Raw genomic sequence first — 25,192 nt, forward strand, 5'->3', positions numbered from 1 at the left:
TATTGTGGGCACCTGAATTTATGCACTGTTTGTAGAGAGAGAACATTATTTTTCACAGGAATAGGGTATAAATGGATTGCCATCAATATTGTTGTTGTTGTTGTCATTACTGTTATTAATCATCATCATCACCATCGTCATCGTCACCATCACCACTACCATTATGGTTCTATTCATGTTGTTGACTACACTGAGAGTATTATAGCAATTCAGAAGTTAAGTGTTGATTTTGTTCCTGTATACTGCTTCTAAAGCATGTTTTAATTCAGCAAATGATGCTTAACATCACAAATTGGCATTCTGTGGATACTGTGGTACTGGCTCTTGAAATGTATGAAAAATTTGAAAAGTCCTTCAGCAAGTATGATTGACCAGATGTTCTGGTGCACTGGGGACACAAAGAAAGTGCTGGCTGAGGGATCCCAGACTGATTGTTCTCTGTCCCTTTGATTGCAGACTGACAAGGCAGAGAGGAGCAATGCCTTGAATGTTGCCATAGATGCTATGTGCAAGAAAACCAGAGACCTCCGCAGACAGGTGAGCACCTGGGCAAATGAAAGGTACAAAATCTTGAGGGATTCTTTTCCAATTCCCTATTTTCAGTTTATGCAATTTGAAAAGAAGATTTTTTTTTCCACAATAAAAATGTATTGATACCAATTGCACCATTCCACAGAGTATTTACATACCAGTTTTCAAAACTTTGGGAGAAAACCCTGCCAAATGATACTGGCTGAATATATATCTGTACATGGGCATGTCTAAATATGTTTGCTGTAGGTGTATATCAGTAATGTACTCTGGCCATCCAGATTTGTTTCATTTTCAGTAAGCTTGAATTATTACTGATTGTTAGAACAGTCACCTTGAAGGAATTACTGAGTCACTATGTGTGGATCTTTACAGTTGTGAGAACTCTTACCACACAGGAGGGTCCTTGGAATGCCCAGTCCACAGTCTACCCCCCATTTCACATCCCTAAAGCTAGTCCCAAAGCTAATGTGAGACATGGACCAGAACCCACAGCTTCAGTGAAGGGCACAAGGTTAGCACTAGACAGCAGCTGTGTTTACCCCCTTTCTCTGCAGTAAATATCTTTGAGAAAACTTCAGATTTTGCTGGAAGTGTATGATGTGCCCTTCCAGAAAGAAAACCCCTAGAAAGTCAGTGGTTCTTTCATCCAGGCTGCCCCAAACAAGTGCATGAAGATTTACAGCCACACAGAACATGAGCACACCTCTTTCATCCTGTCTCTAGCTCCATTGGGCTTTTCATCAACTCCCTGGTGAAGGACTATGCCTCCCAACTTTGTGTTCAGTCTTGCAAGCCAGCTTCTGCTTCAAGATGAGGAATCAATTCCTTCCTGCTCCCATAATCAGCCTAAAAAATGAGAAGAATATTATCTAGATGCAGTGTTTACAGCTAAGTAGCTGTCCAGTTTCTGCTTACCTTCTGTCCAAGATGTGTTCAGTGCAGAGACCTGCAACACCAGCTCAGTGTGTCTAGGAACCCTTCCATTCATTTCCTTCCATGAGTTAATTAAACTCCAGCTTAAAACACTTTATTGACTCTGTTACAGTGGTTAAAAGCTGTTAACTAATTCAATTTGTGTCTTTCTGTAAACCTTTGGAAAATGTTCAGCCTGAATGTAATCATGCTCAATTTATAGTCAATCTAGAACCAGTAATTTTCTCTTACCAGAACAGCTCTGTGCTTCTTGACATTTTTTTCACTGGAAAGCATTTATAAGAAATATTTCATCTATTTCTTCCAATTCTGTGTTCATATATATGAATTGCATAAGAATTGTTTTAGGAAGAGTGCTTAGTGCATGCCTAATTCCTGATCTGGGAGACATGGAATTGTGAATTTTGTGCCTGCAGACACTGCAGTGGAGTCTTATTTGCTCTCACTTACGAACATTCGTTATTCTGTCTCCCAGCAATTTTACAAGAAACATGAAAATTGCTGTTTGCTCTACTCTTACAGCTTTTATAATACTTCATTTTTTAATGAAACTGTGTACCCTTGCTGGTATTGCATCAGGTGCTCTGGTGGATTCAGGGCTGTGGTGTGCAGAGTACTCTGCTTTCAGTCATGCAAAACTGGGGTTCAAGATGAAACCTTCTAAAGTTGTGTTTTTAAAATCTCTTCAGCAGTACCCAATAAACCAAACCATCAGGGAGGTGCTGTCCCAGCCAGCAGCCTGGCTGTGGGTTATGCCATGGCCCCTTTGGAGCCCCTTTGCACACCACAGAAGGGCAGGAAGGAGGGTTGTGTCTGGCAAGGCTGAAGGCAGAAGTAGCTGTCCCCAGAGCAGGGTGTTCTGGGAGCTGTAAAAACTCTCAGGCTTTTCAAGGAAGGTTATTTGCAGTCATTTCAGGAGCTTGGCCAGTACTTCTGGGGATTTTAAACTCTCTGCTTTGCTTTGATTTTGACTTGTGCTGGAGATGTGCATGCCATTTCTGTGTGTGCAGTTTTACCTGCATCACTCCTTCCCTGCTGAGGAGGGCTGGACCAATATTTAGGAAGGAATTGCCCATTCATTCCAATTTGTAGTTATGTGAAATTTCCATGCTTAATTCTTGCCAGTGGACCATGAATGGACTGCATAGATATTTCTCCTGTGGTTGTTCTGCACTTCTGGTTGGTTGGTTGTTCTAATAAATGTTGTTCCTGGTGATATTCCTATATTTTCATGTATCTTCTTCATAATGGGTAGCTGGTTTTGGACACAAAAGAGATGGCTCCCCTTTGGGACAGGAAAGGGAGATCCCTCAGGAATAACTGCTCTGAGGTTTGTCCAGGACTTCTGCCAGGGTAGTCTGATAAGGCAAGAGGCAAGCAGAGGCAAAGGGAGTTTTCTCTGCTCATCAGTACTGATGTTGAATAGTGTTGCAAACAGCTGCTGGCATTTTTTTCTCTACCCTCCACTGTTTTAGACAACCTTATGCCCCATGTTTTATAAACAACATGCTCCTGTGCTATTTTTTAATGCATTTTGATATCAAAACAAAAATTCTCCATGCTTCTGTAGCAGTCTGCTCAAAGGGTAAGACCTTGCATCTTAAGAAAACAATTTGTCAGACATCATCCTCCCCCTGCTTTCCCTCTTCTGATGGTGTCTCTTTCACTTAAAAATATGAGAAAAAGTTTAATTATAGCACCATAACTTCCCTAGCATTGTGTGCTGGTACTGCTGGTGCTGTTCTTTGTTTATACACCTCCCTTCTGGCTACTTAGCTTTCAGCATTTTGCCCTACAGGTGGCCAGAGTCAGAAACAGACTTACTGAGTCATGGAAGAAATGCTTGTTAGGATTAACATGAAAAGAAATAGATATTGCCTCAGATATTCCTTTTTTCTTTTGTCTTTTTCTTCTTTTTCTATGTTGTATTTCTTTGTCCTTTGATGCTACACAAGCCATGCTGTGCAACTTCATGTATTCCTTTGCAGAGCTGCAACAGGAACATAATTTCAAACTTGTTTGTGTTCAGCAAAGACACAGCATTATCTTTGGGTTTTTTTTAAGAAGATGCAATTTGCTGCAGAATTGCAGGATAGAGCATTTCTTAGGATGAAATAGTAATGATAATTTCTGTGTGAAAGGTTATTTAAGCCAAGAAAACCAGAAAAGCTATAGCAAAGAATTATGCAATGAGAGAGAAAATGAGGCTGCTGGTTTGCAATTGGGTATCTCGAGCTCACCACAAACATGGCTGAGGTTATTGTAGTGACACCCAGCTAAGGTTGTGCAGGTCCTGCAGCCTGGGCTGCACAGAACTCCAGAGGATTTCTGTTGGAGATAATAAACCTCAGCCATGGATAGGATGGTTCCACAACTTTTTGTTGTGGTTTTTTGTAAAGTGAAATCTTTAATTTTTAAACTTGTTTTTAAACAAGGTCACATTCATGTACCTAATTTTAAGCTGTTTTCTTTAGTGGAGCCTTTACAACAGAGAAATCTTGGCAGGTAATTTGGCAGGACTGGAAGTTCAATGTATTTTATTTCTAGTAAAAAACTTCTGCTTTCTACTTTCCAATAGCATTTTTTAAAAAATTCCAGCCTGAATAAAGCTGAGAATGTAAGAAATCCAATTTTGTATTGGAATCCCACAGTCTCTGTCTTTGTAAATTACTTTGCAGAGCACAGAGTGTATCCAGGCAGTCTATCCTGATGTGATAGGCTACAGTAGGTTAGAAGACAAAGAAACCATTCCAGACATAAATTGCCTGTATTGTTTGGAAGGTTTGTCTGTTCCTCTGGTGGCTCAAGGAGAGCTGACTTCAGGTGCTGAGGCTGTCCAAAAGCTAGTGGTGGAATTCACATCCAGATCTTGTCTGATAAGCTCCACCATTGTTTCTGCTGTTCATGGTCACTGCTCTACTTCACAAACACAGCAGGAGCAAAGGAGTGTGCTTTTTTTCTGTTTTCCTCCTGGTAGGAGAACTACTGTACTAGCAGGAGACCCTGGTACTTCTACGGAGTTTGCACACAGATACATTGCAGCAAAATGCCAAGTGAAAACAGTGCTTTGGAACAGTGTGATGAGCTTAAAAACATTTACTGTCCTTTTCTGTTCCAATCAGTATCATCTTTATATATTGTAAAAAAACTGGATTTGGAGTAGGCAATTCAGTGCATTCAATAATTAAGTTGCATTTTGTGTATTGCTCCAGTTGGTGTGTTTGTTGTAGTGCTGCATGCTCTAAATGAACAGATGTCACTTGTAGGTAACATGCAAAATAATCTCTCAAGTCATGTCCCAGTGATTGGTTAGAAGCTTCTGTGAGGCCTAACTTAAGGCAGGTAATTTACAGCACAATATTAGACTTCTTCAATAATTTAAGTTAGAAGTTCAAGAACAATTAATTTAAGCAGAGAAAATTGAACCCCAGCCTCATTTATAGATCTTCTTGCTCTATTAATACATTACCAAGTGGCACAATCAGTAATCTCACTGACATAATTACCATGAAGGCTGCCATTCTGCAAGCCAGACTGTGTCCGTGGCTTTCCCAGGAAGAAAATACTGGGCTAATTTTGCAATTATGAAATCATGGGATGTAGCTGTTTTGTGAGTACAAACATGATTAAATTAATATTTTCTTTGTAAAATTAAATAGCCTACTCCCTTGGCATCTGAATTACAAGGGAGAATACCCAGAAGATATGAGGTCTGGGCTAACTAATTTTTCACATGTGGAATCACTTAAGTAGCCTGTTCATCAAAGAAGGGGAATATTTGCTTGGCTCCCTTGATTTCAAGAGAAGCAGTACATGTTGCAGTGTTTATCTGTACAAACACTTTCAGACAGGCATATTTACCTAGTAGCACATTGAAATTGTTCTCACAATTAAATATAATTTTCTGTGTAATACATAAATTGTAGCTGCCACAGGTTTCAGCCCTGTGGTACAAATAATGCAGGAATACAGTGTGTATGTGTTTATGTTATAAATAGGAATGGACAGCAATTACAGCAGGTTTAATGAATACTCCAATTAGCAGGTACTGATGCAGTGCTTTTTTTGCAGCTCCGGAAAGCCATTATAGATCACATCTCAGACTCCTTCTTAGACACCACTGTTCCGCTGCTGGTTCTCATTGAAGCTGCTAAAAATGGAAGAGAGAAAGAAATAAAGGAATATGCTGCTATATTTCGAGAACATACCAGCAGGCTTGTGGAGGTATGTTTGATGGAATTGCACTTTTCCTGGAATATATGGTGTGAGTGACTTGCCACTGAACACTCCTTTTGCTGGCAGGTAAAGAAATGTTTAAGGCTGGCATTTCAGGAAAGTAAGTGGCTTTGGGTGAAACTCCATTTTCCTATAATGGTATGTAGTAAGACAGAGGGCTTTGTACTTGTACAGCATTTCATTGCATAGAAATTAGATGGTGTGGAATTGTAATTTGAGAAGACAGTGTAAGCCTTTCCACCCAGGTTCAGTGGGAACTTTACTAAATGTGTGTTTTTGGGAGTGTTAGTGCTGCCCAAAGTACAGGGGCCACCTTGTCAGTGCCAGTCATTTCCAGCTTTGTCCCTGGGGAAGTCTGTGAGCAGAGCAGTGATCTGCTGAGGGACAGTGGGGCTGTGACACAGCCTGGAGCCAGGAGCCCAGTGGCAGAACCATTGAATATTCCCAGCTGGGAAGGACCCACAAGCATCAGGAGCCCAGCTCCTGCCTGTATGCTGAATGAACCCCTGCATACACTGGAGACTGGGATTCATTTCTAAAGGATGTCCTTCCTTAGTGCTTATGAATGATTCTTCTTCAGCTCTAAGAGATCTGCAAATACAACTGGGGGGAGATTTTCCTATGCTGGACAATCAGTCCTGAAAATATGCACTGACCTAAAGTCATTTGAACTGGAGCTTGAAGCACTGCTGGAATGCTAAAGTCAGAAATTCACAGCAAGATTATCTCAAGTGCCTGGAAGGAGCACATTAGTGATTTTTGTGGGGTTTTTTAGCTTTTGGTGCTTTTGTGTGCAGTAATGCAAAAATGGGGGAAAAATCAATGAATTCATTCTGCAGCTGAAAATTTGCTTAGGAGATCTATTTGGCTCAGAATTAATAATTAATCTTGAGTGATCTAGAGATAATGAAAGAAAAATAGGTAAAGAGCTAAAGTAAAAGTAGGGTATTGCATTTACATTTCTCTTCATGGTCATGGGATTAAGAATAAGTTATTCTTTGATTTACAAGAGTATCTGATTTTGACCATGCTACAAAATCAAATGACAGCTGAAACACAATCTCCAAGTTGCAAGCTTTTCTGAGTTTTAATACTGAAGCTTAACCATCCTGAAGTGACTTCATTTTTAGAAAGAACAGGTGATCCCTGAAGATCAAATAACTTGACTGAATTTCTGAGTCCAGCTGAAATACCCAAATCATGATTCATTTTAGAGGACATAAACCTAAAATCCAGGATTGGTTTCCTTTCATAGGTGTGAATTTGTGTCCCAAATGCAAGGACTAGCTGCCCATGAGTGTGGGTGTGTGACTGGAGAGACTGATGGCTGCACAGATTCACTGCCTGGAAAACCCACAGGCTGATCTTGCTGCATGTGTGAATACATATTTATATTTATATATGTGTATACATATTTATATTTGTATTTATGCTGTGACTCAATATGCTGCCTACAGTGAAGAAAACTTACTTCCAAAGAGAGACTGCACACAGTGCCACCTCCTATTGTTGAATTACTTGTTCCAAATGTCACTTTACTGGGGATTATATCATGGGTTGCTATTTAAAATTAACTTCAGTAACTTCAAACTTTTACTTCATGTTATCTTCTGGATATCTAGTAGAACTAAATATCTTATTTAAAAGTTGCTTACATTGGTTTAATGCCCTTACCAGTATCTCTAAGCAAGAGCTTGATTGATGGCTTTTTGATAAACTGTATTTATCAACTCCTAAACTCTCCAGCAAATTAATTAGGTGGTACTTGTACTGCATCCATCAACTGTGAGCCCGTCTGAGGTGAAACAGAGCAAAAATTAAAAAAAACATTAACAGCTAAGCAAGTGGCCACAAAGGGGCTTTGTGGAGATAAACAGATTTATCTCATTTTTAAGAAAAATTCAATCATTTCCAACAGCATCATGAAAGAGAGAGAAATATGGCAGCTGTTTTGGGGAATGTTTAATACCAATTAAATTTATGTAGATGTAATAGCTTTTAAATGCATTAGAGCAGTTCCAACTGAAAGCATATTTGGGTTTTAGTGGCCCAAACCATATTAAGCTGAGAATAGATGTATTTTTAAATTGATATAATGGAGCACTGCACTCTTGCTTTAATTTCTCAAGGAAAATGGTATAGACAGACTTGGATCTGACTAGTTGTGGTTTTCAGAAGCATATGTACTTCACCATACACTTACTTCAGAACTGAGACATGGCAAATAGGCTTGGGGCTGAGCATGGGGCCATGGATAATGCATGTGCTGCAGAAATCAGGTCTAGCTAAAAGTGCTACCCAAAGCAGGGAGTCTGATTCTGCCAGAAGGGCAGGACAGATAAAAGGAGATGAGTTGCCTTTGGATCCTTGCTATTTCTATTATCCCTTTATTTATTACAGAATTTATGTTTCTCAGTGAAAATCCTAATGCATCACTTGTCCCCTTTGGGACAGGTGCTCAGTCTTTAGCCAGGGAAGTGTTCCACACCATGGCTGTCTGCTCTCTGCAAGACTTGGAGTTGGATGGCAGGTTAATTCAAGATGCAATCCAGTATAAAATTCCTGTAACTTAGGAGAAAGTTGCTAAGCAGGATTGTATTTCATTAGGGGGTTGTTAAATGTGAGGTATGATCTGCACGTTTGCAGGGGAGGCCTCATGTTCTTTCTTTGTTTATCTCCTGCACTGATACAAGAGCCAGCAAAGCAATTCCCTTACAACTTAGAGGTTATGGAATACAACTCCAAAAGCCAGTCATGTGTGCTGTTGCAGAAATAATGTAAGTATTGGAATGCCACACCATGGATGCCATGTACCTGGCTGTGGAGTACTAAGAGAAAACAGGTGTAGTTCAAGTGTTTTAAAAGCTGAACAACGAAGAAAAATGTTGTAAAAAAAGGCACAGAACAGTAACTGTACCAGAGAAGGCTGTTGGGGAGGGAGGTGACACACCAGGCTTTTGAAATACAGCTATGAAAGCAATTTTTTACCTTCTAGGTGTAGCTGTCACACCCAGGGAGCTGAGTGGCTTGTGGGCACCAGATGATAGAGCAAAGGCCAGTGATGCATGCAAGACTGCCCACGTTGTTAAATACACAATACCTTGTTTAGCAGGCAAGCTTTGAGAGGTGAGAACCAGCTCAGATGCTGGCAATCCCTAGGTTTTGTCTAGGGAACAAAAGCTAAGGAAAAAACCCATTTGCATTCTCAGTGTGCTTTGTTTCTGCCTGTGGAGCAGTGCAGGTGTGGGTCTGAGCCCACTGCAAATCTTTGACATCTCAAGCATCCTGTGGTAAAGACTTTCACACCCTGACTATGTGTGTGTAGAGAAGTGTCTGTGAAACCCCCACATGATCTTTTCTTCTGCTGTCTCTGAATTCTGGTATCAGAAGAGAAAATGAACACCAGTCCCCATTTTCCTTCTCCATGACACTTATTCTTTCATTTTTTGGAATAGTTTTCAAACTATTTCTGGTCTTTTAAAATGTACCTTATTTGCAAGCCACAAAAAGATCAGCTTGCTCCCTTCCCTGTACCTTTTCCAGCACCTTGCAGCCCGTGAGGTGGGAGGGCAGAACTGTGCATGCTAATACATACAGTCAAGGTATTTCATAGAATCACAGAAACCATTGGTAATTTCCTCACAAAATGACTCACTTTTAATCTCTCTAAACTGACTTTCATCTCTGTTAACACTTAATCATCTAGTACCACGACATCCTTTTGCAAATCTTCATTAGTTATTTTACTTACTGCTCCAAATAACTTGTTAAAACATATGTAAACAAAATTTATAAAAAGCTAATGCAGACACTGTGACCACAAGAAGATTCCTGGCTCGCAGCTTTCTCCCAATTTCCTGATTTATTCCTGAGGCTGAAACAAGTAATGCTAATCTGTCTGAATCCCCAGGGAATTTACTGGTTACTCAGCCACCCTAATTCTTGGAGGAGTCTGGCATCACATGCCTGGATCTCACATACAGTACAGTCAGTAGTCCAGATCTTTCCTTCTTCCATTGCTTTCATGGGTGAAGACAGGGGTGTTCATTCCTGCTCTTCTAAAAGATATTTCTGACATAAAGAAGATTTATGACTATTTCCTTTTCATTTTATAAAGGAAGCTTGTTGTACTTGCAGATATAAACTGTGAAATCACCTGTGTAATGAATGCTGAAGTTTAATTCTCTCCAAATTAAGGAAAAAGTGTTTTTTAAAAAAATGTAGGTTTTCCTGACTCTGATCACAAGTTCAGCTTCAGTGAGTCTCCTATAAAAAGCAGTGTCTCAGCTCTATCCTGTCAGTGCTCCAGCTGAACATGTTCCACTCACTTGGCAGGCTTCAGAGCAGCTGTTGAGCTGGGCTGATGATATTAGTGTGCACCAAAGCTGAATTTGATCATAGTCATTTGAAAGTGAAGGCAGAACAACCTATCAAAAGAGATGATACTGCCTTCTCAGAATAATCAGTGAGCAGAACTTTGAATCAGCACAGTGGAATTGCCTACTCACATATATCCTTTGTTAATGTTGTTCTGTGGCTCAGTGATAAATATGCTGTTGTTGCCATATTGATTAAACCATCAGTGTTTAATTTTCCTGTCACAATATTTCACTTGATTGCAGAAATTTATGAAGTAAGTTTCTGAATCTGGACCACAAAGACCTGTGTATTTGTGTAGCCAGATCTGCAGTCACGTAAGAATGGACTTTATTATTGCAGCCAGCAAGTCCAGTGGTGATAATAATGAAATTATTTTGATGTTACAGGACTAGGCTGTAAGTCCATTTTTAAATAAAACAAGCCATTGATATTTGTGTTATTTTCAGTTGAAGCATTTTCTTATGTTCTCAGTTTAAAACCTGTACTCATAATACAGGCCTGTACTCCCCACCCACCAGTATCACTCCTCTGAGGTTTGCTTGTTTTGTCTTCTTTCAAAGTTAAATTCAAGCTGGTATTCTGAACTTCTATTGTGTTGGTCTTTTTTCAATTTAAAATCTTATCTACCCTATTGACTCTTAACCCAAGATAAAGATTTTCCAAAGATTTCTCTTGATTACATAAAGTGCCTGTTTCTTCTTTGACTAAATGATTAGTTTAGCATGGATGCCTAATTTTTAGATGAGAGAAATGAATTGATTTGTACCTTGAGAGCTGACTGCTGGTCTATTTAGAGACATGCATTATGTTGCATTTTCTTATGCTTTGTACAGCAGTTTTAATGAGGCATATCCTGTATTTGAGGGGAGTTTTTGAATCTATTTTTAAAAGATCAAGAATGCTTGAAGAGTAGATTATGAAATGTTTTGTATATAAACACAATAGACTGAGTTGGATCTTATAAAAACAGAAGTTCATCTCACAAAGGCTGATCCAACAGTTAATTTGGTATGGAAATTAGAAGTACTGCTTAAAATATCAAGAGAGCTTTCCTGCAGTTTCTGTTTTAATCTGAAAATGAAGAATTCTCTAATAGAAACAACAAGTCTTGAGAAAGAAGATACTTTTTCCCCTCTTTGGACAGGAAATGTTAATTTCCTAAGGTAAATTGCTGTGTCACTGACTCACTGCTCACACTGGAATTCAAGAAACAAACAGTATCTTCATAGGGCAGTGACCTCTGTAAATCAGCTTGAGCAATGAGATCCCTTACCAATCTCCCTTCTGAATTAGCATTTGCAAGTTATGGACCTTCCTTCAGAAATTGATTTAAGACATGACAAAGTAACACAATTCAGAAGCATGTATATAAATTCAGTGAGGCACAAAACATCAGTGAGATGCAAAGACTGAACGCCATACCAGCTCTGGGGGTAGAACATTTCCACAGGTAGTAGCAACTAAATATCCTCTTTCCTGTGTTCTTGGGTTTCCTCTCTGCTGAGTTCATTAACTACTCTGTGCTCTTAGCCTGGAGGTTCTGCCTGCTGGTAAAAGGTGACAGGCTTGGGGTGTCAGCCACACTTCCCAGGAGCATCAGAGGGACTTTGTGGCCAGCACCAGTCTGGGAAAAGCTCACACAGTGGCAAAGGATTTGACATCCCATCGTGGCACTGCCATAGCTGCACAGTAACTGCACACACCAGTGTCTCAGGTTTAAATGGGAGCTGTGTTCAGGCATGTGGAGGAAGCAGAATAGTCCTAGTTACATAGTAAAAAAGCCCCCAAACCACATTAGCTGCCCACTTTGGCTATGATATTGGACACTTCCCACATATGAAATGAACACTCAGCTGCTGAAGGATTTTGATGAGCACCAAGGGTCACATTAAACATTCTTCTGATGGAGGTTATTTTAAGCTGCAGTGCCTTATGTTCCTCATATACTGCATCAAATCCTTCTAAGTCTGAATATTGATTATATAACATTGAAAAAAACCCCTAGAATATATTGCAGGATGAAAAAAGATTTGGGTTAAGAATCTCTCTGTAGTCTAAGTCTTTCTTTGTGAGCTTTGGCTTAAAAAAACCCCTTCAAACTTTTTTTTTTTTTTTTTTTTTTGGAAAAAGCTGGTAATTAATGGGAATTCCATATTAAAATGCAGCAATCTTGAAAAAATATTTCAAAATATGAAGATTATATACTTTCAGATTTGACACATTTAGGTTTTGCTTTGAAATACCTTTTCATTTTAAATGTTTTGATTAAATTGCAAATCTAGTTAAAATATTTGATTGTATGGAAACATTTTCAAAGAGTCTTCTAGGACACTTCATAATTATCTCTGAATATGAACACTCTTTTAAATTACGAAAATGAAGGCAAAATAATAATAAAAAGCTTTAAGGGACCCAGATGTACTTTCTAGTCCCCTGTAAGACACATCTGTTTTTATTGACTGGAGTGTCCTGGCCTCTGGTTCACTTCTACCAAAGACCAAAGCAAATTCTGCCATTGAGATCACAAGTATGAAAGAATGAACAAAACACAGGTAACAAGAAACTGAAATGTCCCATCCACACGAGGAGAAAAGCAGGCCCTGTGCAAGTGGCAGTTTCTTGTTTGGGGAAGCTGACAGACTGTTCTCCTGAGCTGATCCATCACTGAGATGTAATGCTTCCTGAGAGGAGGAGTGATAGGCTGCCTGAACTGGAGATTAAAAAAGGAATTTGATGGGAGCAGGGAAGAATCCTCTGATTATCTTTTCTCATGGCACAGATGCAAATCTCCCACTGTGGTGTTTAAAGATCAGCTATACCAAGCAGAGGCAAAGATTTAATAGAGGTGGAGGTGATGATGAAGTGAACTTGTGTTCTTCATCCCTTCTCCTGGTGCATGAATACACCTTTTTCTCTGTCCTTTGATCTAATAACATTGACTTCACATCTGCTGATACATACATTTGACACTTCAGCCTGTGGCCTGATTCTTGCCAGTGTGTTTTTCAGGTTTGCCTGCATTGCAGTGTGATAGTGCTGGCTTCTGGGACTACAAACAAGGACCAGTCACAAACAGCACATCTATTAAAGTGCATCAGGGCTGTGATGTGTAGATACAGAGCAGCAGAGGCGAGCAGGACACTGAGTGTTGCTCAAAAAGCCAGTTTGCAAGTTAACACAGAGACTTCCAGTGCAGAAAATGGACATCTGTTGAAGGTGATGTGCATTTCATCATTCTCCTTAAGAGAACATCTAAAAAATATATAAGTTAAAAGCTGTAAAGGAGAAAAGCCCTTGAATTATAAAAAGGCATATTGTTTCTATTTCTATAAGGAAACTGAGGTTTTAGATATACATAGATTAAAAATGATTTTTTGTTCAATGCCATTTTGGCAAACAATATGGAAGAACTCACATATGGTAAAATGAAATGTTTTCAGCATTTGTGGTTCATTTGCAAAATGTTTGCAAAACTGAGGACAGTGGAAATAATAGTAAGTATCTGGTAACCAAAAGTAATATTGACAAGAAATTAATAAGCATGCTCAAGAAAACTCTTCCTTTCTCCCAAAAGGAAAAACACAGCCACTGGCTCTTGAACTAAAGCTGTCTGTGTCTGCCTCTTGTGGAAAACAGTTCTGCCAAAAGTCAGTTTTAACACGGAATCTGCTAAATCTGACAGGTTGCTTATTAATTTCTATACAAACAGTAAATATTTCTCTTTAAGTACCATGGGAAAACTCCCCCATTTCAGTCTGTTTTATTGGCATGCATCTAAAAGTTGACAGATCTTATTCACCACCTTGTCTGATTTTGTATGGAGTTTGCTACGTCTTTCTATGCCAAATTTTAATACAGTCACCCAGAAAATTGAGTTGAGAACAACTTTCCATAAGTCTGGAAGATGCAACAAAAACATCCTAAACAAATCATCTCACCCTTGTCCTTCCCTGAGTGTACAACAACCAACTTTGAAGCAGCCTGTGGCAGCTGTTACTTTTACCTCTGAACATCCAGTACTTAAGGACTACATTCTTTAACCTTACTCAGGTTTTATCTGGAGCTAAGGTCCCTGAAATGAAACTACTTGAACTCTGAAAACCAACAACCCCCCGATTTGATATCCTATACACACTTGCATAGCTTCCTGTCAGATTGCAGCTTCATCTAAAATGGATTTAACAATCCTTTAATTTTGCCTTATATATCAAAGTACTGCATGTACAAAGTCCTGTCAACTGGAAGACTCTGATTTCTTTCTACCACCTTCAAAGACAATTGAGAATTGAGTATTCTCAGCACTCCTCCTATTTCTATCAGTTTTAATCCCAGACTGGTAAACACAAAATAAAAATAGCGTTTTAATCCTTTATTGCCTCTTTTTTTAATATTGATTTTACTCAGCTATTGAAAAACAAAACTATTTCTGACAATGGCAAAACTTCAAAACTGCACGTGTAGAGGTCGAACTGAGAGATTACTGAAACATCTTCATTAACTTTCAAAGTATCAGAAGAGAGCAGAATCTTTTATCATTCTCCTTTGGAGTATAATCAGAAGACAAGAAGCATGAATCCTGTTATGTGGAAGTTTTTAGTTTCAGGTTGTTCAGTGCTAAGGGTTTTCATCCCCAGATGTAAGATCCAAGTCAAGGGCTTGTCATTTTTTTGCTGTTGCTTTTGCTCTTGCTGCTCTTCTTCAACCATAATATACTTGCAGTGGTGTGATCATATATGTCAAAATGGCAGTTGGAGACTGTGAGCTGTAGAATATATCCTCATATGTATTTTTGTGGTACAGTTTGTCTGTTAGTCATGTTCAGGAGCATGCACAGCATCTGCCCTGAGGATACAGGGTCCCTCTGCACATTGGGATCTGCAGGCACAGAACTCCAGTGTGGCTTTCTGCTTCAGAGAGCAGCTAGCATATGGAGATGTGGATGCAGAACAGTGGTCAGCATTTTGGGAGTAAAATGTATCTGTCAGCAGATTGGGATGTCATTTTTGTAAATAAGATAAGCTCTTCTGAGCACGATCAATATTTATGAATGAGAAGCAGATTTTCATTACATTACCATACTAATTAACCCACCTCTCTTGTCATACATTATGTTTTTCACTCTCAGTTAGTAAGCTAATGCTTTGTTTTTGAGAGGAGAACCACCTAGTTTTAGTTTGCTAATTTCTGTGCATGCTCAGTCTGTGTGATTGGGATTCCCCACTCAGGCTGCCCTCCTTGCTGTCTGACTTCCTCAGGAGAGACACTTAAACTCAAAGTCCTCCCTGAACCCATTTGAGTAACCTCACTGCTGATTTTGCTAATTTTAGCAAGCCTGTAATTAACAATACTAATCTAACTACAAAATCAAAGAAATAAAAAAAGCACAACCTCATTTAATTAGAGATACTTTTGTTTTTACGCAGCTGTTTAAAAATCAAACATTTGATATCAGTAACAGGAATGCAGTGCTGGTCAGAGAGTTGGATGTAAACCAAACTTTCCCACTTCAGTGAGTTTTCAGAGTCCTTCAGCAAACTGACCTGCTTGGCAGGAGGGTGTGAGGGCCCTGGGTCAGCTACAAACCCTCTGCTGCCAGGCATTGCTCGAGCTGGGTGGGTGATTGCAGAAAGCCTACAACAAGTAAAGGTGGTTTACCTAAAGATGGTAATGGCATTTGAGGGAGAGGCTTGTGTAGAATTACTCCTAAAATTAAAGGCATCATGGGAATGATGTAAAAATTCTTTAAATGCAAAAAAATTTCATTATGTTCTAATAGAAGCAGTCTGGCAATAGTAATTGAGAGGTGCCAGCCAGATGGAAGGAGGCCTTTAAAGACAGGTAACTTGTTTTGCAGCTGGTAGATGGATGCTTAATGGAGAGCTAAATGGTCAAAACAGTAAATTATGAAAATTAATTTAATAGAATTTGGTTAAAGTCAAGCATGTACTTCTAAGTGTATGTAAGACTTTGAACCTTGCTGTTTAGGGCCTCAGAGTTCCAGCATTTTGCAGCAAGTCCTGAATTAATAATGCAAGGATTTTTGCACCTCTGTATAATTAATCAAATAAGGTCCAACTTTCCTATTACTGATTGAACTTCAAGTGATAAATGGTGACATTTTCATTAATCCTCTTAATCACAGCCTTTATTTCATAAGTGTGAAGCAAGAGAACAAAAGATAAACAACCCAAAGATTTATCAGATTTCTGTGTCTGAGGGGTGTATTTCAGCAGCTGCAAATGCCAGGCACCTGGTGCAGTGTGCTGGACTTGGGGGAGCTCAGAGGGAAGTGTCCCCAGCAGGATGTAGGGGTGAACATCTGTGGTGGTACTGTACAGACAGCTGACACCAGTGCATTGGCACCTACTTCCTGCCTTTTGTTACTGCAGACACCAGATTTAGAAGTTCCTCAGAATATTAGAAATTGTGCTAATTGGGATTCCATTATATCCCCAGAAGTCTCATCATTTTGATACATTGATCTGTAATGAGCCAGTCAGCTGTAACAGAATAATTCCAAAGGTGCCAAAAAAGGCACTCATCATCAAAATATTAACATCATTTTACTAAAGCTTGTGCTTCTCAAATACCAAACAAGTCTCTCTGTTCATTTGTTAGGGTTTGCTGGCTCGTTTTTATTCTTTTTCCTTGGAATATGAATGCTGTGATAATTGTTAAAGGAGGAGGTTTACTCTTCACAGTTTTAAACTGAAAGAGGTAGGATTAGATTAGGTAGGAGGAAGCAATTGTTCCTGTGAGGGTGGTGAGGCAGTGGCACAGGGTGCCCAGAGGAGCTGGCCCATCCCTGGAAATGTCCAAGGCCAGGCTGGAGGGGGCTTGGAGCAGCCTGGTCTGGTGGGAGGTGTCCCTGCCCATGGCACTGGATGATCCCTTTCAACCCAAAGCACTCGAGGATTTTGACAGTATTTTTCTGACAATTGGGCAACAATTCAGCTTGCTCAATTTAACCACCTCTCTAGGAGTCTTTCTGGTTATTTTACCACTGACAAATGGCTTTTGAAGCAGTATTTTCTGCCACTGCCTGTGTGCTTTTTACAAGACTGTACTTCATAACATGAATTTCTAGATACATTGAAATAGCTGATAAACATTTTTGTTCTGAAATGCAGTTTGTACACAATACCTAGAGGAGCTGTGTCATATCTTGCATTTGAGACAAGAAAGCAAAAAAGTAGGGCAAATTCTTTTATAATACAGGCGTAACAGCATAAATAATTTTTTTTTTTAAAGAGTGGCTAGGGGCAAAAAAAGTTAGGATATTATCAGAAAACACTGTGGGAAGCCATGGACTAGAATTTCTGATTACAAGGAAAGCAAATGATCATTGTTTATTAGGGTAGTTGGATATGTTTTTGTTTATGACAGCTTGGCTGAGACAAAAGGAAAATCCTGCTTGGTATTTCACTTTGATTTTATTCATCTTCTGCAGAAGTTTCTTAAAAGAATCTGAACATCAGATTGAGCAATATGCAATAATGTCAGTGTAGTTGCTTCCAAGGAATTCACACGGCTCACACTTTAACATCACTGTAGTAAATAGCTTTTTAATAACTATTAGCCTAATATTCAAAATACCGAGTTCATAAAAAATTTCTAAAACTTTCTGAAAAATACAGACTGGTCTTGCTAGGTGCAAGGAACCTCCTTGCTAGGCTCAGCAGGACAGAAGTAAAGTGAGCAGAGTGCATTCTCCATCTGAGCTGTCCTCAGTCACACTGTCACACTCCTTTACCCAGCTGAGGCACTGAGGGGAGAGGACAGTAGCAGCCATATCCCAGAACTTTTGTGATGGGAACTTAGATCAGCAGATTCGGAGATTTAGCTGAACTAACCAGGGCTTGATTGTAGATTTAAATTCTAGACTTCCTTGCACAGAGGTTTGTTTCCTTTGAAATGTGGCTCCTGCATGTCTTTGGTTGCTGTCGGACATGTGTCTGCTGTGCATGAGGGTAATTTCTCCTCAGGGAATGGCTGTGCAGTGAGTACCAATCAATCCATTTGCCTCTTTTCAAGGCCTGTGCACTGTAAACAAGACAGAACCTGCTAGGAGTTTTTCTGTGAGCTCAGTGTGATCCCATTCCTGCTGTTCCAATTCTGTGCACTCGCTTTTGGGTGAGCCCACACTGATGCTTCAGACCGCACTGCGATCTGCAGCTTGCAGTCTGGACAACTGTCTGTGTGGGCTTTGGTTGCAAGGCTTATGGACAGCTTTAAATGTTTTCTTTGTGATCAGTTTCACATTTCCTACATCAGAGATCACACAGCAAAAATTAGTCAAGGGTTTCTTATAAAATGTTTTATGGACCTTTAAGCTCCACTAACAGAAAGAGACTTCCACTGCCACAGAAACATTTTATGTAGTACAATGTGTGTTCCATACGAACTACAGTAGCTATGAGCTTGTGTCACCACTGCTCCACTGGCAATTGGAACTGGCTGTCTGTACAGGGCTTTCATGGCACCATTTACAAAGAGGAGAAAAAAACTAATAAACCTGAAAAAATTACTGACTCATTCACAGGATAAAGGAAGGGTGAAAATGAATGAGAGGACTAATTACATCTTTACAAGGTATTTGAAATGTAGGCTATAGTGAATGCATAAGAACGCACTGTAATGCAGTAATGCAGTGCATAAGAATGTGCTGTGTGTGCCTGGGGATGGCAGGTGGTACACACACAGAGCTGTGTGCACTGAGATCCTCTGAGCAGTGGGACCCTGATACACAGAGCTGTGTGCAATGAGACCCTGACACACACAGGTGTGTGCAATGGGACCCTGATACACACAGGTGTGTACAATGGGACCCTGACACACACAGGTGTGTGCAATGAGACCCTGACTCACACGGCTGTGTGCAATGGGACCCTGACACACACGCAATGGGATCCTCAGGCACTCTGAGCAGTGGAACCCCAACACAGCTGTGTGCAATAAGGCCCCATCTGCAGCCGCTCAGCCCCGTGCCTGCCCCCGCACTTCTGAAGGCTCGGAGCGGGCGGTGCCTGCCGGTGCGGGTGGCTGTCCCGCACATCCCCGCACGGAGCTTTCAGCGGCGGTGCTGAAGGGGCAATGTCGCCGCCGCTGTTTCGGTGACCTGGCGGTGCAATGCCGCTCTCCTGCCGCTGGAATCCCGCTGCTTTATCCATGGGAGTTCCGCCTTTTTGGCCGCCGGCGCTGAGGGGAAGCGCATCTAAAAGCACCCACAGCCGTGAGTTTTCTACCGTATCGTATACTTGGAAATGGCTTTTCTCTTTTGAAACTGAGGGGCTTTGGTGGCTTTGCTGCTTTAAAGGCTAACTTTGTGCAGCATAAGTTGTAAAACAGCAGTCTGTGAGGCGCCAACAGAAAACAATGAGTTAGGAGTTGTTTTTTTCCTTGAGTTACAAGATATGTCAGTTTTTGGAGACAAGGTGGGGCCGCTGGCGTGAGGGAGGGCGGCCCAGCAAGGGTGGGGGACAGAGCCCGGTGTGCGGTGGTGCTTGGGCCGCTATTGGGGCTGAGATTTTACACCTGCTCCTTCAGTTTACAGCCGGCTGGGGATGGAGTGTCACAGTAATCCCCTGCTTAGCGCTTTTCCAAGGCCTCTTGAGTAGCAGCAGGACAGCGACAGACAAGTGTTTCCCAAAGGTTGGAGGGAGCCGCTTGGGTTGGAAGGAGATTCCAGGAGTACTGCAAGAGAGAATTGACTTCTGATAATCTTTGGAAGGGGGGTTGGTTTTCTTTCTAAAAAGCTGCTACTTTGAAAGGGTTCTTTAGGCACACATAGTGTGGATTTGTGGAAGTGGGACGGCTTGGTGGTGCTACACAGCATAAACTGCCTTAGGCTCTGACTTGCTTTCTTCAGTAAATTTCTTCTTTTGAATGGGAAGACCGACTTGTACTTGCTCTGGGAAGGCTTTCAGGGTGCTGGGTTTCAGATACAGCCACTGGCAGAATATTGAAAGCTAGATCACCTTTATTTTTATTTTTTTCCCTTTTTTTTTTTTTTTTTTTTTTTTGAATATTTGACTAATGAGCGATAAGAAAACATATAAGGGTGTATTCATGCATACATTTGGATCTTGCCTGTGCTTTATAGACGAAAAAGGCCTGAAATTTTGAGTGTTCTGTTGATAGTTTAGTTTATGTGTTGTATGTATTCTCCTCTTTATTACTGAGGTGCAGGAAATGGAGGGTTTCATGCAGTTTGGAGAACTGTTTGAGCCATCCTCATCCTTACTGAGTTGCATTGGTGATACATCTTACTCCTGGCAGACAGGGGCAGTAAATGAATCTGTTTATCAGCACTTGTGCATGCCTCATTCCTTCAGGAGCTGTGATTCCTGGCAGGGAGCAGGTTACTCCTTCTCTTGGTTGTTTTAAGGAATTGGCTAATTCTGTGTGTGTGACTGTCCTCTTGCTCCATGGGTAACTGCTGTCTTATTTGCCTTGTTTTGAGGCTGAGACAAGGAGAAGGTTATGTGATTATAGAATTGGAATAATCACTTTATCCTTTTGAGAGCCCTGCTTTCTTCTGGTTTACTGTACAGGATATTTCTGGAAAGCCCCCTGCAGCTAACACTGCAGTAAATGGTGCTGAGGGGAAGTTTCATTGAGTGGTTAGAGCTTTCACTTGCTGTTGTGTTCCCCCTGTGGAAGGAGCCTTCTGCAGGAGTCAGAGGCCACTTCACAGTTAGTGCAGTGGATTAAGTCTGGTGCTGGTACAGATGAGACTTTTTTGGAGAGACCATTAGTGAAACACAGGTCAGAACTACAGGCAGTTTCTGTTCTACTGGAGTCTTCAGCTAGCTTGCCAGAGCATGAATGTAATACAAATGCAGTATTTATTCTTGGCTGTAGCCAGAGCTTAGAGTCTAGAGAGAGAATCCTTACCTGAACTCTTCAAATGTAACTGTGGCCTAAAGCACTGAGAGAAAGCTTAATGGGGCTTCTGCATCAGGCCTGACACCTTTATTGACAAGGAAATGGTTTCTGGAATTTTACTGGGCAGAATTTTCCTTTCCATGTGTGTGTGCTGTGTGTGTATTATCTATTTTCATTTTGGTTGAGGCCCAATTCATCAAGGCAATCTCCTAGATGAACTTGTGTGAGCTAAGATTTGTCTGAGCACATAGAACTTGAAATAAACCAGTTGCAGTTATGCTGTTAGGAAAAATAACCCCTAACAAAACTCAACAATCCAGTCCATGGGTATTTTTATATGCTTTATTAATTACACAAGCAGAATATTGGGCATGCTTGGTAGGAGACAGTTGAAGTTCCACAATGCCCTGAGGAGTTTGAGCCATCTCAGCCAGGTCATTGGTAACACCTGGAGGGGCAGTGATAAGCCTCAGGTGTAGCAGGTTGAGCCAATTTTGTCAATCAGCAGTGTAGTACTGGTAATTCAGCTCTGCAGAAAAGGCAAGGAGGTGGAGATGGGCAAAATTAACAGAAGGGTGCAAGAAACCAAAAGGTGAGTGGAGAAGCTTGCAGGTGTGTAGTCCCCTACTGCAGTAAAATTAGCAGCTTCAAGAGTCTTTCTGAAAGAGTGCAAGGTGAAAAGCTAAAAGAGGCAAGGAAAGCAGCATGTTTGAGGAGAGTTTGTACCTTTTTCTCCACAAAAGTAAAAGCTAATAAGAGTGTAACTTTTCACCTGAGGTATAACTACTTGACTTGATCTGGCAAGAAGTTAAGTTTTATGGTAGAAAATGGATTGGAAGGCAAACAACTTTGTGATATTACTTTATTGCCCACTGGAGGTGAGTTTTTAGTCCACAGGAATGTGTTTTTTCACTATAACCAAATACTGTAGTCCATGTAAGTTTTATTAAGCCCATAAAAATGCACATAGTAATCATAAATGCATATAAAATGCAGCAATGACTGGAGGACATACATACATCAGTGTAGCTTTTTCCTTGAAAAAATATAGAGTCATTATTTAATGTTGACCTTTGTATTTTTTTCATGGCTCTTTTTTATGTGAACAGTCATTTTCCTCAAAAGACTTCTTAAGGCTTCATGAATAAAGCTAGTGGTAGGAACTGAGAGCACATAAAAAACGTGTAGAATATATTTCTGTATACCATAAAATTAGAAGCAGAAAATACATGAGTATGTTTTTTCATTTGTTGTTTGAAGAGAGCAGGCTAACAGTTATAATCAGTTTACACAGAGTATATAATTTTATATTGAAAGCTATATTGGCTGCTGTAATGTTGGAACTCAAGTGTTATTCCTCAGCTCAGTATTCACTTGCTGTCCTCCAAATGAAGTATTGTCTGAACTGTGATTATTCAGGATTAACCTCTGCCTCAGTGGATTGCTGGGCTGTTTTTGTGTCCATTTGTGCACTGTCTTCCTTTGGGCCTTTTTAACTCCCTGCCAGTGCCAGGGAGAATTCATGTATGTGTTGAAGTGGCACTGTATCTGGTTAGTGTTTGTGTAAGAAATACTTCTGCTTGGTTTTGTGGAAAACCAGTAAGTTTTTGTTCTGATATTTGCTATGTGTTTTAAAAAAAATAAAAAATAGATAGGATTAGGACTTTAAACTTCCTTAAAACTGTGTTTGAAATCTTGTGACACACAAGTTCATTTTTTTTTTTTTTGGTGAAATTAGCAGCATGCCAGTTTTTATTTTAGCAACATTTTCCCAGTATGGTACTAAGAATTTCTGTAGGGTTATCAGTGGGAAGGGTTGGGCTTCCAAAGGTTTCTTCATACTAGGTTAAAAAAATCTCAAGGGAGCAGACTTTGTGTGTACCCTGTACTGTAGTAAAGGTAACTTTAGGCTGGCAGAGCTTTGGAAGGAGGTATTTAATGTGAAGAAAAGGAAATCTTCATCAAGAAGAGGAAACAGAAGCTTTCATGGAGTTAATGACTCAGTTATCCTTAGTGATTTACAGTATAAGTGAGTTGGGACTTTGGGTAAAATAATGAAAAGAAACTGAGCTTCTGTTGGTGGAGCAAAAGGGATCACATCTAGAGAACATGCTGCTTCATTTTGTACAATTTATAGAGGAAGAATTTAGCTAGTTAGCAGACAATCTGTTCCTGAGCAAATACTTATTTTTGGGAGTTAATGGAGTGAATTTGACTGAAAAAAATCCTTAGGGGTACATTTAATTCTTGCTGTGCAGTGTGGACAATAGATCAGCAAAGCTGCTCTCATCTGCAAATGGAACAGGTGGTGAGGCTGCGCAGTGATTGTTTGCTCCTCTACTGCTTGAAAAATCTTACTTTTACATTTGATTTTGCGTTTTGTTTTCACCCTGGAGTTAACTTTGAAGCACTGCATTGCATCCTTAAGTCATGGCTGGAACGTCTCTTTGAAGGATTTCTCTTCCTTTCCAGCAGAATCAACATCAGACTCCTCGCAGGGAAGAGGCAGAGTCACTTAGCGTGGGATCTTCCCCTTTCCCGAGGCTCCTAAGGGATTGGGAACACATCCCTTTGTCTATAGAGAGAGTGGTGGGTTCTCTCTGCTGCTTCAGGGAGTTGGTGGGTGAGAATTACCACACCTTTCTGGAAATCCACTGGAAGTCATTCTTGGCTCTCCAAGGTGTTTTGCCTAAATGTGTTTTCTGTGTGTTAATGCCCAGTGGAAAGCATTGGGAAGTCTGAGGTTGAATGGAGCTTGAGGATGTTCCCCTCTGCTTGGGGAGAGAGAGTTAGGGGATCCAGAGTGTGAATGTACTTGTGTGAGCATAGGCAAGGGAAACAGCCTTCCACCCCAAGGAAGTTGGGACAGGAGAGCCAACTTGTTCATGTATGATGTCTCTCATGGCCTCTCAGTGCATCTTCCTTTGCCTTTCAGTTTTCTGGTGAAAAACAGACACTGAAAAAAAATCTGGACACACATTTCCAGTTGTGCTCTTTCCTAGATATACAAGTCTCATGTAATGTATAAATCAAGGAGAGGAATAGGATTTGTTGGGTTATATTTTTAACAAATCTTACTCTTTAGCAGTTTCTAGCCTGAAAAGTTATTGGATCACTGTATGCTGAAGAAAGGAACCCCTTCCCCAATACAGAAAGGTAGACCCTCACCCAGTAGTAAAAACACCAGTTAAAGTGCCTGTAAGAAGCTTGTTTAATAACTGCAGGAATGAAAGCAATGTGTGTTGACATATCTTGTGTGTACAGGGAGTGGGCATCAAAAAACGTGCTCCTCAGTGCCTTCACAGTCTGAACATCCATCAGGCTAATGAAATATTTTATCTACTGCCAGTGCTGCACTTACATGCTCAGTTCAAAGTCTGCCTTTCCCACGGCACCTTAATTAGTGTATTCATTGATGTTGCTAAACCTCATCAAGGATGGTTTGTTCTCCTTTTGCTATGTTTTCAAAGAAAAGCTGTGTAACTGCTTTCTTAGTATCTTAAAAATGTTTGGAGAAAATGATCATGATTTTTTTTCAGTAGAGTTCTGATTTCAATCAGACCAGCCTACAAGAAAGCTTTTTCTTTGTCCTGGCAAACTTTGCTCTTCAGAAGGACAATTATTTTCTGACTGAGAGGAATCTTGGGTTTTCATTTTTCAGTTTTGTTTTTGAAGTTGCAGTGTGCTTGGGTTTGAAGTCCCTCTAAGGGAAGCTAGTTTCTCCCAGAGAATACAAAAGAAATGTAATGTATTTGTGTAGTTCATACTGCTTAGGGAAGAGACTGTGGTGTAATGAAGGTTTCTCAGATTGTGTATTATACTGATGACAGTAAGGTCTTATCTGGGCTAGGGCTAGATTATTTCTTTTTTTTTAGGGACTATAGACATTTACTGTTGTTGAAACAGCTTGTCATCTTTATTGGCAACATTATAGCCTCGAAAGAGACTTCAGGTTCATACATGGTCTTCCTCTTGCCTGGAGAATTTGTACACAGGTGTTTGCCTCTTTCCATGTGGTTTACTTGAATTATTGTGTTCTGGATTTGTGTTAAGGAGCTCTTTTCAGGAGCTGGTGAGGGAAGTACCTACACTAAGTGTACTGATGGCTGAGACCATGCTAAGGACTTCCAGGGATCTGGAATAACTGTGAGCCTCATCCCCTCCTGCTGAGACTGACTGAGCCCTTTTACTGATACATAAGGTGCATGTGGGCAAGTGCTGC

At 40.3% G+C, this 25,192-nt stretch overlaps 1 protein-coding gene across 3 annotated transcripts in view; it reads left to right on the top strand.

The window, feature by feature from the left end:
* CTNNA3 (catenin alpha 3) overlaps positions 1-25,192 on the top strand; it is a 382,123-nt gene that overhangs the window by 221,079 nt on the left and 135,852 nt on the right. For all 3 annotated transcript variants that reach the window (XM_056494515.1, XM_056494512.1, XM_056494513.1), the window contains exons 8-9: positions 457-537; positions 5,539-5,691. In XM_056494515.1, the coding sequence (XP_056350490.1) occupies positions 457-537; positions 5,539-5,691 (234 nt within the window). The remainder of the gene's footprint in view (positions 1-456; positions 538-5,538; positions 5,692-25,192) is intronic.

Source organism: Oenanthe melanoleuca, chromosome 6, assembly GCF_029582105.1.
Source record: "Oenanthe melanoleuca isolate GR-GAL-2019-014 chromosome 6, OMel1.0, whole genome shotgun sequence".
Classification (NCBI taxonomy): Eukaryota; Metazoa; Chordata; class Aves; order Passeriformes; family Muscicapidae; genus Oenanthe; species Oenanthe melanoleuca.